Source organism: Sylvia atricapilla, chromosome 3 (genome assembly GCF_009819655.1).
Source record: "Sylvia atricapilla isolate bSylAtr1 chromosome 3, bSylAtr1.pri, whole genome shotgun sequence".
Lineage (NCBI taxonomy): Eukaryota > Metazoa > Chordata > Aves > Passeriformes > Sylviidae > Sylvia > Sylvia atricapilla.
Genome location: NC_089142.1, coordinates 24,707,405 through 24,721,095, shown reverse-complemented (window position 1 = coordinate 24,721,095; position 13,691 = coordinate 24,707,405). Strand labels below are relative to the sequence as shown.

Genomic DNA, 13,691 nt, shown 5'->3' with positions numbered 1-13,691 from the left:
GAATCATAAAATGGTTTGAGCTGGAAGGGGACCTTAAAGAACATCTAGCTCCAACCTTTCACTAGACCAGGTTGCCCAAAGCCCCGCTCAGCCTGACTTTGAACACTTCCAGGGATGCAGCATCCGCAACTCTGGGCCATTTGTTCCAATGCCTCATCACCCTCACAGTAAGAAATTTCTTCCTAATATTGAATGTAAATCTACTCTCTTCTGTGGGAATACTTGTCGTTCCACAGAAAGACCAAATCAAATTGTAACATTAAAAAGTGAGTTTTAATACTGAACATTAACCATATTTGTATTTGTATTTAAATATATAAGCTTTCATGCTGTTTTTTTAACCTCCACACTTTTCTTCAGATATGTGGTCAGTCCTTTAGTGAAAGCTACAGTTACACCCAGGAGATTCAAGACTATACTGTTTGTCTCATCTATTATATAATTTGCCTTTTATAGCTTAATTTTTTATTGAGGATATATGTTACTTTATTCAATATGTTGTGTTGGAAGAAATCTGACTTTAGGCAGTTTCAAAATTACGTGATGTTTCTTTTGTGCCATCATATAGTACATAGCAAAAAACCTGTAAGCCAGACTTTGAAGCTGGAGGCTGACTTTAATCAGATTTTTCTGGAGATACTACCACCTACACCCTGGACTCTTCATTCTGCAGCATTATCATCTTAAGTATTTCTAGTCACTAGGCTGTGTTTTGGGTAAACACTCTTGATTTGTGGTGGGTTTTTTGTTGTTGGTTTGGTTGGTTGGTTTTTGGGTTTTTTTTGTGTTTGGTTGGCTTTTTTGTGTTTGGTATTTTTTGTTTGTTTGTTTGTTTGTTTAGTTGTTTTTTTCCCTTTACAAGTCTTTTGCCCAGAAAGAAGAAACACTATTTTTTTAGAACTGTATCCCAGTTATATTCCCTATATATAGAAGCAGTTTGTTTCTAGAGAGAGTGAAAGCTGCTGTTATTTCAGTAGGAGTCATATGCCAGATGGGAGCTAGTAATCTAAATTGTAGATCTACGTTGCACTTAGCACATACATTGATTTTACAGAAAATTCAGATAAAAAGTTATACCAAAGTAGCAAACCTATTGTTTTGATCTCAGACTGCCCTGAACTTTTGGTAAGGACTATAGGAGTTTTCACTTAAAAAGTGTCTGAAATGGGATTTAAGAAATAGTAAAAATAATAGCTGTAAGATTTACAATTAGCTGGCACCTGTAGATGCTTCATTAAGGACCATGGTTGTTGGTATGCAGACAACAGACATGGTCACAGACTAACTCATTTTCTAGGGAAACAAATGAAGTATAGAGGATAGGAAAAAATTAATATCACATATATATGTTTTTTGTAAAAATGTGTGCACTCCTTTATACATTTTACTTTTGTGTTCTCACAGCTTTTATGGTAGAGAGTTAATTTTGACTTTAGCATTTACAAAAGGAATTCCAGCAAAAGCATTACGTTCCTTTGTAACTAGATAATAGCATTTAATGAGTAGCTTTAGTGGTGCCTGTATGGTGAAAAAGTGCATCTGTTGAGGAAGCCCTACAAGCTCAGTTTCCAGATACTGTCACGTTTTTTAAGTTTAGTCTCAGTTTTTTAAGTTCTAGTAAATGAAGCAGGTCCAGCCCCTGCTTTCCAGCCCTGAGGGTAAGTGGTACAGCAGGGCTTGTGTCTGCTTGGCTGAACTCTCCCTCTGCCCCCAGACAGGGTGCAGCTCCTTCGGACCAGTCCTAGCTCCGTGCTGTCCCTGCAACTGGGCTCATGTATTGCCTGGGGGAGTGTGGTCACAATGGGCCACAGCCATGCTGTGGGAAGGACTAGTGACTAAAGGTCCTGGGCCCTTGATCTGCCTTTTGTACACTCAGACATGTCCAGTTATGTCTGCACTTCTAGGTGAATGTCAGCAATCATAGAAAATGTGAAAGCCTGGTTAGGAGAAAAAAGGGATAAAATGTGTTCAGGTCAGGCAGCAGTCTGACTAGCAAGCAGGACTGTAGTATACACATGAAGGGTTTAAGACAAGAAAACAAGTGAGGTTAGTGCATGTAATGCTGTTCCAAGGCTTGCCAAGGCCACATGCAGGCAGTTTCTATAAATTTTGGCTAACAAGTATTAGAAATGCTACAAAGAGGGAAGGTGGTGATAGCGTTTAAAGGGGTACATTTTGAACACAAGAAAGATGTTTTTTACTGTATTAAAGAATTTCTGTTGAAGAAATACAGCGATCTGATACAGAGAAGCCTTTGTTACTGGTAAACTTTGTGCAAGGCCCTAATGATGCCTGTAGTTTTAAGCTGCATACTGTGTAGAGTGAATGAGGAGATGGCTACTGTTCCCAGACAAAAGAGGAACAGAGACTAACAATGAATGCAGCATGGAAGAAGTGTAGGTACAATGAGTACTTCATGTGGGAGGAAGAGGAATAGAAGCTGCAGTGTGTTCCCAGAGGAAGCAGTAATGTAACAGGTCCATAAATGCTAGATAAAATGAGAGAGACTAATTTTCCAGGGTCACAGTGCTTTTCTTTTGAAATATTGCTATCATAACTTGGCATGCTTTCAGAATTATGAAGTGGATGTTTTTCTGAGGGTGGTATAGCAAGGAGCAAGCTAGATTGATGCCTGCTAAATAACTGTTCTGATTCGGAACAAGCTGTTTCAACCTAACCCAGGATGATTTGCTGTGTGTATATAGTTGGTTGAACACTAAGCTCCTGGCCAGCAGTGCATGTGGCATCCCTCTGATGTTAAAACATGTTGCAACTGCTCAGGTACTGACTTGAATACATTCCTTAAGGGGAGTGATAATAATGCCTCAATGTGCAGAAACACGTTGAACACCCTTGGGGAATGAACGAGAAAGAAACTAAATATTACACAGTGTCAAGCCTTAAAATGCTAGGGGATATGTTTTAAATAAAGAGATAAGCTGGGTCTGCTGGTTTTGGCTTGCTATTTTGTGATATGTATTTTATTGTAGCCCATCTTTAACACAAAGAAAATTTGAGTTTGGTTGTGTTGCACCCCCTTTCCACTCAGCTCTTTGTGTGGCTCTTACTATTTTCAACAGGTTTTTTTGTGTAGAGTAAATGAACTCAGTGTTGAAGGTTGGCAATTTGGGAAAACATAAACTGCATTAAGGATGCTTAAAAATTTTGACAAGCGGACATGCTTTTAATATTACTTGCCTGAGTTTATTTCTGGTGGATTTACAAATAGCAGGTTACCTAACCAGCTTAATCGGATGCATTCAGAAGAATTCTGTGATGGCACTTGGTAAAGGCTGTATTAAAATAGTACTGGAAGCATGCCTGCAATTTTAGCATCTTGTGTTGTGGTGATGGTTAGCCTTAGTGGGTGTTAGATGGATGACTTCCAGTCAGTTGGGTTGATTAATTTCAGATCTGGACTTAAAATGACTTCTGTATATGTTGTGGTGGATCCTGCTGCTAAGTAGTAGTGAATAAGGGTTTTCTTTCTGCAGTAACTGAGGGGAAAAAAAATCCCAAACCCAACTGAGATGAAATCAAAGCTTTTCTCATCATTTTAATGGAAATAAAACGTAAAGTAACACTTTGTGTTGAAAGGTCAGGGGTTTTTTAATTTGGGTTTCATGTATTTTGTACTCTTGGATTGGCAAAAACCAGGACACTTGAGGGTATCAGAAGTCTTAATCCAAAAGGATGTAGTGTCTGAGCAGTCAGGGTATATGTGCCCCTGATAAATCACATAGGGAAAGGTCTTGGTCTTCAGGGAACACCTTTGGCAAATTTATGGCACATGGAGAAATTGTTGCCTCCAAGACATGACGAGGAGCCTTTGGGAAATTGTTTGAACTCATTACAGTATCTCACCATTCTTCCTTGTTAGTAACTGTACTTATCCCACTGAGAAGCCATTCTGTCAAGCAGCCACTGCCATGGTCTGGAGGGAGTATTCTCAGGATGCAGAACAGAAAAAGGCTTTAGTTGGGTTTCCTCATTGTGTTTTTGGTGTTCACAGTTCAAGGAAAAATACATTATTTATGATTGTTTTTGTGGATTGCATGGTGTGTGTTGAGGTTATGAGTTATGAGCCTCATTCCTATTTAAATTTTATCATAGCTTAAAATTGCTGAAGTTACTGTACCTTACTGGTTTTGTAATGATGGAAACAACTCTTACAACTAAGAGAGTGTAGAAACTGATTTTAAAACTAGTTAAAGGACTAACAGATCCTTTCTAATTTAATTCGTGTTTGTACTGAGTTTGAAACCTGCATTGCAAACTTACTGCCAACTTATGATTAGGGTTTGTTTTGCATGGCTAAAAATGGACTCCACATTTAACTAAAAGGTCTTTGATATTGCAAAGCCACAATTGTGTATATATCTAAATTAATTGGTATGGCAAGTTACAGGTAAAGTTTTGCAGCGCTAACAAAGGTGGGACAGGAGGCTTCAGCAGATTTAATAAATTTGGTAATAGGTCAAATCAAGGGAATGCACAATAGGAGGAATTACCTGAGTTAGCTCTGTATATTGTTAGGGGCTGAATTAATGTTAGGGCATCTGACAGCTTTTGCTTTCCTTATTTTAAGCGCAGTTAAAACATTCATTCTTTTTTGTGGGAAGTCTTGATACAGTATGTTGGGATGTCTGAAGAATAGACATGCATCTGTAAATAGTGTTTTTCAGTTCTTAAGGGAATAAACCCCCATTTTTGTTTATCTTTATAGAGTCATTGAGTGAAATCTATGGAGATACATAAATCAAGTAGTGCAGGCATTCCTGTCATACCAACAGAGGATGACAAAACCAAAAAGAGGATATAAGGCATAATGATCATATTAACACAGCATGTAATTGAGGCCGGGGACCTGTAGAGTTTTAGAAAATATTTTGCCACATACTTGTACAAACAATATGCAGAGCTGCATGCAGCAGCATACTTTTTGGTTTATCACCGTTTTAAGAATAAAGCTTTCCTATAATGACAGTTTTCTAATTGAAATATTTCATTTTCTCTGAATTTTGAACTGTTGCTTAACTTCAGTGACATCACAGCTCAGCTTCACCCAGTGGTTTGATGCATTTGGGGTAATTTTTTTTATCGCCATAACATGTGTGGATCTAGAGCTTCTGAACGAGGGGGATGTCTAGGGTGTAATAGAAGATAGTGGGACTCAGAGTCAACGTTCTTTGTCCTTTCCTCAGCATGGAATTTTTGACACCAAGGAACCTACTACAGAACCTTGTGCTGTGTGTCCACATTGTGGTCCTTGATTCTGATGATGGAAGAGATCTGTTCCTCTCTAATGCCACAAAGTCAAACCTCCTCACCATTTTTGAGCAGAAACTCTTCTCTTCCTCTTCTCTAAGTGATCAGACCATCCCTTAAAAAAAAAAAAAAAATCAAGCAAATGTGGTAGGCATATTTTTAAGCAAAGGGTACCTCCTACACTGTGATTGGATCTCCTGGTCATGACAATGGGAGAGCACTGCAAACATGGGCAATCAATAAAAGTGTGTGGGGCACAAAGAACGGTACCTCTGCCGTCATTCTCTTTGTGTTGATGACTCAGTCTTTCTGAAGCAGGTTCTTTGACCAACTGTTTTGAACAAGACTTAGATTTGTACCTCATCTGTCGATTCTTTAGTAAGTACCAGAACATTGACTCTGCACATAAACTGGTGCAAACATGTTGGTTTTTTTAAAACTGTGTTAAGAGATGGGCAAATGGTAGGCCTAATTATATAGGTTAAATAATACATTTTGCTTCATCATCTCATTTGTAGAGTTCCTGGGAAAGTAAAAGTAGATGCATATTTGAAGAGATAGAGCTAAGTTTTCTGTTTCTGAACATTTATTATTTTTTTGATTCCTTTATTTGTGATATTTCTGTTATTAACCAAAATTTCTAGAACAGATGATTTTGTTTTGTTTGTTTTTTAATTTTTTTTTTTCCTGTGACTGTGTATTCTGGCATGATCTTTCATTTGTTTTAGTAATCCTTCCATCCTCAGTAAAGGCATGAGTCTTTCTGGCACCCATCCTTTTCATTTGTTTGTGAACAATGAAAAATAAATTAACTTCTATAGGCATTTTCTAATTACAGCAGGGGAAAATCTAACTGGACTTAGTGACATGATACTCTTCACTCTGCATCTTCAGTCATGTTATTTTGAGAGTTCTGCTTGAAAATCTCTATGTTGGTGTTTCAATTAAATATAAGCCAAGAATGAAATGTCCTTTAATACCTGAGTAATATCAGGTATTACTCAGGCAGCATGCAGGGTTTTGACTGAGAAAGGATTGTGCAGATTAAACAGTTTAGATGGTTCATGTAAATAATTTCAGGCTTCTCAGCCTTCTGAATGCATTAACAGAATTTTCATGTGCAATAATACTCTGATATATGTTTTAGTAAAGATAAACATTGTTGTAACTTGAGCAAGTGTCATCCCAGAACAGTGAGGAGAAGGATGTGATTTCTTTGTCATTGACTGGGAAAATTCAAGTTCAGTTAAACATCTGTTTTCTGTTTTGAGGTATCAAATCCACTTTAAATATAATCTTTTATTTTAATGGGCAAATATTATAGCTACTAGTTTGGATCCTAAACTATTTTGCTGGGTATTAATTCTGGCAATGAGAAAATCTACATGTACCTAATGTTATTTATTATGCACAACTCTGATTTCAAAGAGTCTTTGCAGACCAGAAATATGTGCTGTTATTCAGATATTGTTCTCTTCCTTCTCTTCATGGTGCTAGGTATTGTTTTCTTGAATTTATTGTAATTTTATCAGCTTCCTAATTCACGTGGTATTAATTACACTTTTTTCCCCCATCACTTCTGATACAAATTTTATCTAATTTCTAACACCTACACTAAGATCTCAAATGGCAGGCACCAGTTTTTTAATAAATTAAATGATTAATGGCTGTCAATGTGGAAGCCAAACCCTTGACTTAGGTGTGGCTGCAGCAGAAGCATCTTCTTTGCATGGAATGTTCCAACTCAGCCGGTGTTTGGGATGTTTATGTGTGTTTTCATGGCAAGGCCCCAGCCTGCTGAAAAATCTGCCATAAGATGACTCACAATATTATGACAGAAGGTAGAGTCATTGTACAACACTTAAAGGGCGTTTAGTTTAATTTGTTCTTGATTATTTGTAAAACTACTTAATAATGCAATGCAAATTAATATAAAATATATTTATAATACATTACACATAACTTCTACAAAACTCGTATTTTCTCTGTAGCCTTAAAAAATTGGAAATGTTTGCCATGATGGATAATGCTTTTAAATCTAATGTTTGCTTCAACTACGACAATTAAATTAATATGTATAAATATATATAAAAGGATACTCATCACAGCTGGAATTTCAACAGTTATTTCGAGTTAGTGGACAGGTATCTCTGCAAACTCACAGCATGTAAAAATAGCATTTATTTCTATTTAAAATTGCAGAAAATCCCCACTATTAAACAAAAGGAGCTGTATAGCAATCAGTGATTTCCTGAGCCATGTTTTTTTGGATACAGTTTTCTAAGGCTCAGAAAAACCTCTTTCTGTCTCTGGGAGGTAAACTCATTTTCCTGTGGCTCTACTACTTGTGAAGAGGAAAGGGTGATCTGCAAAGGGAGAGGCCCCAAGCCCTAGGCTGAATGATCTTGCTGTGGCTTCTGCCAGGTGCTTTTGCATTCTAGTGATAATGCTTGTCTTTTCCCTTTCATAAACCATCAGTGGAGTTGAGTTCTCAGTCAGCTGTGGAGAGTTTAAAAAACTGAAGTCATGCACTGTCAAGACAGACATGAATGCCATCTCTGTAGTATTTTCTTGCAGACCAAGACTTTAGAGAAATAAAGATCAGTTAATCTAGGTCAGTATGCTATATGCGAAGTGTATAATTAACTAAAAATGGCAGTATTCATTGCAATTTCCCCTTGTTCTCAAAGGGAGACCATAATATAATCCAATGCTGGTAGGAGTTGCAGGGATGGGAAAAGATGTTTAAAAGGTAGAGAGGCATCTCACAGAGCAGGCTCTTCTTCAGGTGGGTGGTGAAGCCACAGCACTGATGTAAAATGATTTATTATGCAGGAGCAGTTGTTTTTATTGATTTAGTTACCTGTATCACAGTGAGAACAAGATTACCTCTTCTTCAACTAAATTAAAGCTTTATTCTAAAGGAGATTATTGTGTCAGTGTCTCTGCAGCTTGCAGCTTGTTTTCTGGGAATAGTCAAGGCTTTTACAACATGTCCTTTCATGTTTTGAGAGTTGGCAATTGAATAGGCAGTGCAAGTGATTATTCTTGGGATGTTTTTATCAAATGTGAAACAAATGTAAAGAAGGCAGGATGAAAAAATAAGAAACAGTGTACGCTTACAAAACCTTATTCTCTTGTCAAAACTGCAGTTAAAGCAAACTTTATTACTCATACCATCTCCATTATTGTAGCTGAAACAGGAGATGGGGGTGCTCAGTTTTCTTTTCTAGTATTGTCTTCTGTTTTCCATGGATTTTCTGTGCTGCTGAGAGCAACGGCTGATATTGGTTTCATTGCATTGTTTTCATTGCACTGAAATTCAGAGAAGAACAGCATGAGCTTGATCATGCTCCCAGTAAGCATATTGGAAGTGGAAAGTCCCACTGCCTTAGGGGGATTATACTGCACCGCTTACATTTTGTTTCTATTAAATGTTCTTTCAAGGCATAATGGGTGCAGTGTTATTATCTTTTCTTCAAAAGAGCACAAGGAGCACAGTGATTCTAAATGGCTGAAAAGAAATAGATTTTTATTTACTGTGCCCTTGTAGTTAGCTCAAAGACAAGATTTTTCTGAGTTTCCCAAAATTAATACCATTTTGTTTTCAAGGGGTAATTGGGATGCTGCCAAATGAAATGTTAACATCAATTTTGAAAATTGTATTTAACAGTTTTATTTCTATCTGTTGCAATTATTTAAAATTTCTACTTGGTAAAACTAAGAAGATAGTTTCTCTAAAAACAAAATATGAGAAAAAATTAGGAACTGAATTGTTTGCTGAAATTTGTATGACAATTTTTTTTTCTTTTGGTGTTTTGTTTTAGGGTTTTTTTCATGGTGAGTTTGGTTTTCAGTGGTGTAGGATTTCAGTAGCAAATGTTTCAGACCCTTGTGGCTCTAGTTAACTTAAGTGAGATGAGCTTTTGCTCAGCATGTTTGAAAATCCCTTACTTCATTTTGGTGGGTGGCTGTGAGAATTCCAGGTGCTGGACATGAAGGACTGAATGTTGTAGTTTTCTGCTGCTTGTGTTTCAATTAGCAGCAGATCAATTAGCAGTCGTTTCAGCTTGTTCACCCAATTTTAGTGAAATCCTTTAAAAATGAAATCTCCCTTGCTGTGTCTGTCCATGCTCATGGTTTGATTTACCAGTACAGCGGAATTTAAGACTGGTGAAGGGTTGTGATCAAGTGTTGCTGTTTTTATTTGACAGGCCGGACCTGATAGACATGAATACCGTTGCTGTTCAAAGCAACCTCGCGAATTTAGAACATGCTTTTTTTGTAGCAGAAAAACTTGGTGTTGCCAGACTTCTGGATCCTGAAGGTAAGAGAGCTACAGATAGCTTTGTTGCAAAACCCTCAACACTAAAATAAAGTCCAATCTGTCTGCAGGTTGTGGCATATTTGTGGGCATTCTTACAACTATGTGATAAAGCACTGTTCTGTCTTGCTCTTTTAGATGTTGATGTTTCCTCACCTGATGAGAAGTCAGTAATAACTTATGTGTCATCACTTTATGATGCATTTCCCAAAGTACCAGAAGGTGGTGAAGGCATCAGTGCAAATGTAAGTAGGAGAAGAGCACTTGTGCAGTGTGTGAGCTACATTAATAAAATACTGAATTTCAGATCCAGAATATTAGCTAGATATTCCATAGGACTGCTGTCACACTTTCCTTTGACATGGTTTTTCTAGGCTGAGATTTTAAAATCCTAGCTATTTCATGTCATGGATATGAAACCATTTGTGCCAAGAGCTTATCTGAAAACAATGTGGCTGAAGTTAGAGAAAGATTGAGTCAAAGTTCTTACTTTTCTGTCATGAATGCGTATAAATTATGCCTTTCTGATTCTTACCAGCTTGAAATTTATTAATCTAGAAAATATTTTGTTTTCAGTAGAATTTTTCAGGATCAAAACTGAAATCTGGATCTTTGTATCTGATCTTTAAAGAGCAAATAAATAGTGTCTCAGAACTGCAGGATTTCAAAATCCATTTTCTCTATGTGTGAAGACTTCTGTCTTCAAAGCTGAAGCAGAAATGAGCTCTTGATGATTTTCATCTCTTCTGTAATCTGGGTATTGCTTTGGCAGGATGTGGAAGTCAAATGGGTTGAATATCAGAATATGGTGAACTACCTCATGCAGTGGATCAGACACCATGTCACGATAATGTCTGACAGAACATTTCCCAACAATCCTGTGGAATTGAAGGTGAGGTGTGGTGGCTTAGAGTCCTTGTTGGAATTACACTTTATCTTACTGACTCAAGCATACTTAAACAAATGACGTGCTTGTTGATTTATACAATCATGTCAACTGTAGAACAGTACTACTCCTTAGCCTTTTCGAAGTGTAATCAATGCATTGCTAGCATAAAAACAATAAAAAGCAAATCTTTACCTTGTCACTGATTGTTCTTTGTTGAACTTTAGTTGAGCAGGATAAAGGTAAGCTTGTGAAGAATATTAGAAGAGGGTTTAGATACTAAGGTTATATTCACTGTAAATAAAACTTGATGTTATTTTTCATGTTTCTATAGGCACTTTATAATCAATATTTACAGTTTAAAGAAACAGAAATTCCACCGAAGGAGACAGATAAATCAAAAATTAAACATCTATATAAACTGCTAGAGGTAAGTTTTAACATTCATTGAAATGTATAGAAGTTCCTTTTTTGTGGCTTAAAATAACAAGTACATATGAATTTTTAAGGTCTGGATAGAATTTGGACGCATCAAACTTTCTCAAGGCTACCATCCAAATGATATAGAGAAAGAATGGGGAAAACTGATTATTGCCATGCTGGAAAGAGAGAAGACCCTTCGACCTGAAGTGGAGAGGTGTGCTACTGAATATTTGACAGGCTTTGTTAATATATTTTCTGTTGTTTTAACCCATGTTGAAATTTGTAAATATCTTCTTCTGTGATAATATCTATGTTTTTTTTTTCTAAATCAAGTATTTCTGCCTTTGTTCAAGGTCTGAAATTCTCTACCTGCCTAGAGGCAGGTCCAGACTTAAACAACAGCTCAGAAGGTTGTGATGAGCAGCGTTTGTGCCTCAGACAATCAAAGCACTCACACATATATATAACCACCTTCTTTGTGCAGTTAGTCAAAGCTGGGTTTATATCACTTCACTGTCTCATTTCGGCTTAATTTCATATAAGGACCATCCTCATCCTTTACATGGAATGTGTATTTTTCTTGGTGCACAACATTGTAGGCTAATGTCTTGTGTAGAGGTTGTTTAAAAAGTTAGTGGTACTGGAGGGCACAGCACGTGTTGAGATGTGGAAAGGCATAGTAGCCTTCCATAATAGCAGGCTGTAGGACACTTTTGTACATCACTGGTGACATACTAAGCATGATTAAAGTATTGATGCAGTTTGAGAGCATTTTTTTAATGGTATGTCTTTTTAAGTTCTGTGAGAGACATAGGTGCTATCTATTCATTAATTAAAAAACCTTCTTAAAGTTAAATGGTTTTTGGGGCTTCGACCTGTGAGAAGATACAGACACCTGAATCCGGATTCATTCTGCTTGACTTTATGCATCCAAAGGAGACATCTGAATCACTTCCTAGAGAAGTGATTGCCACTGACTTTCTGGTGACAACAGGGTGACCTATCTCTCTGGTTCAGGTACCTGAAACTAGGTGTGAGGAATCCAGGCCGTTGTATAGGAAGTCCTCAGTAAGAGAGATTTCAGTCAGAGGGCAAGGACAGTCAGAGTTGATTTAACACGTGTCGTGCTTACAAGAGCAAGAGCGTGACTGAAATGGCAAATTCAGTAGGAGGTGTTGATTCATGGGACCCAACTTTAGAATGGGTTCCTTTAGAAGAATATGAAGTTGTCCACACAATACTGAGTTTTCCCTCTTATGCAGAGCAGAACACTGGAAAGCAGCAGCAGAAATACAGCCTGCTAGGTCTTGTAGGTTAATTTGTCCCAACCTGCCAAAAGCAAAGTGTCTGGCTTCACCAGCAGAAATTCTGTTCATACTTGCAGAAAGCTGGATTATCTTTGTTGAGCATGTGTGTAAACGACATTAGTTTATTTCTATTTTATTCGTATGGTCTGAGCATAGATAAACAAACATGAACCTAACTTCCTTCCTATATTTCAGGAAGGGTAAACACAATTAAAAAGACAGGTTATATGGTGATAGTCACTACATCTGATGGTCACTGTAAAATGAGAGAGAAAATTTCATTAAGTGATTCTGGCTTAGTCACCAAGTTCAAAGTATTGATTGAAGTGGACACAAGAACATCATCCATCTTTGTTGCACTGGTTACCAGTGCATCTCATCATTATGAGGTGTTGATACAGCTGCTGGGGTGAAATTTGACTCTGGCAAAAATGTGACTTCAGCCAATACTGAAACCTGGTGGGTAATAAGACTTTGCCTGCAAGCCTGTTGAATATAACTCAAAGAATCAGCACAAACAGACAATGTGTGGCCAGATTGGTGTATGAGATCAAAATTAATATGGTGTCAATGGGGAGAGTGCCAAGCTGAGCTCTAGTTTGCAAAACTAGCAGAGTTTGGCATTGCTGCAGGGGTGTGCCTGTGCCTTTGCTGGGCTCTGCTGCATAAATAGTCACCTTGTGGGATGGGTGTGGTTCTTAGGAATCCTAAAAGCAGGGGGTGAAATATTGAAAAAATCACCCCAGCCCAAATTCTGAGTTAAAAAGTAAATTTAAAGCAGTGATCAGATTTTTCTTACTTATTTTCTGGTCAAAACACCTAGAAGCAATTGGCTGTGAATGTGGAAGAAGATGAAGGGAAATTTGCAGGAGGACAGTGTCGTAGGGGACAGGGCAGTTAGTGAAGATGCATGCTTGGACAGTGCAGGAATGACAGTAGGTTGGATGATGTATGGATGTCTCAGATGATATTGCAATCAGCTGATTAACCCTGATACTCCCCTGGTTTTATTGTGCAGTTCTATTTGAAGGAAAAGGAGTCAGCCCAGCCTGGAGGATATTTGTACTCTGCTGCCGAGTGTGGATTTCTCCCTTCACTACTTTTTGAAAATTTCCATTAAAGAGTCTGAGAGACACTGCAAAGAGTTCTTTTAGTTCTTACTTGGTTTATGGTTATTTAGTGACACTTAAATAAAATATTTGGTGTGTCTGTTTCCTAGAGACGCCCCATTGTTGCTGCCTAGTCTGTACTTGCAAAGCTTTAATGCAAGGTAGGGAAGCCAAAAGCAAGGCAGCGTACATAGCCCCAGGTAAAATCCTTTGAAGTGCTGACGGAATATTAATTGCTAGGTTTTGAATGTGCATACTGAAGCCTATATAAAGGAGGAGTCTAGGTGTTTCAAAAGCCAGTTGTGGAATTTCATCCCTAGGAGCTGTACATTTTGCAGGAGTTTTAGCTTCATTTCTCAGCAAATGCAAACAGC

The 13,691-nt window shown here is 37.6% G+C and overlaps 1 protein-coding gene across 1 annotated transcript in view; it reads left to right on the top strand.

The window, feature by feature from the left end:
* LOC136358337 (dystonin-like) overlaps positions 1 to 13,691 on the top strand; it is a 290,571-nt gene that overhangs the window by 133,614 nt on the left and 143,266 nt on the right. Inside the window, 5 exon segments of the mRNA XM_066314265.1 lie at positions 9,483 to 9,595; positions 9,731 to 9,837; positions 10,365 to 10,484; positions 10,813 to 10,908; positions 10,988 to 11,115. Of these exon segments, the coding sequence (XP_066170362.1) occupies positions 9,483 to 9,595; positions 9,731 to 9,837; positions 10,365 to 10,484; positions 10,813 to 10,908; positions 10,988 to 11,115 (564 nt within the window).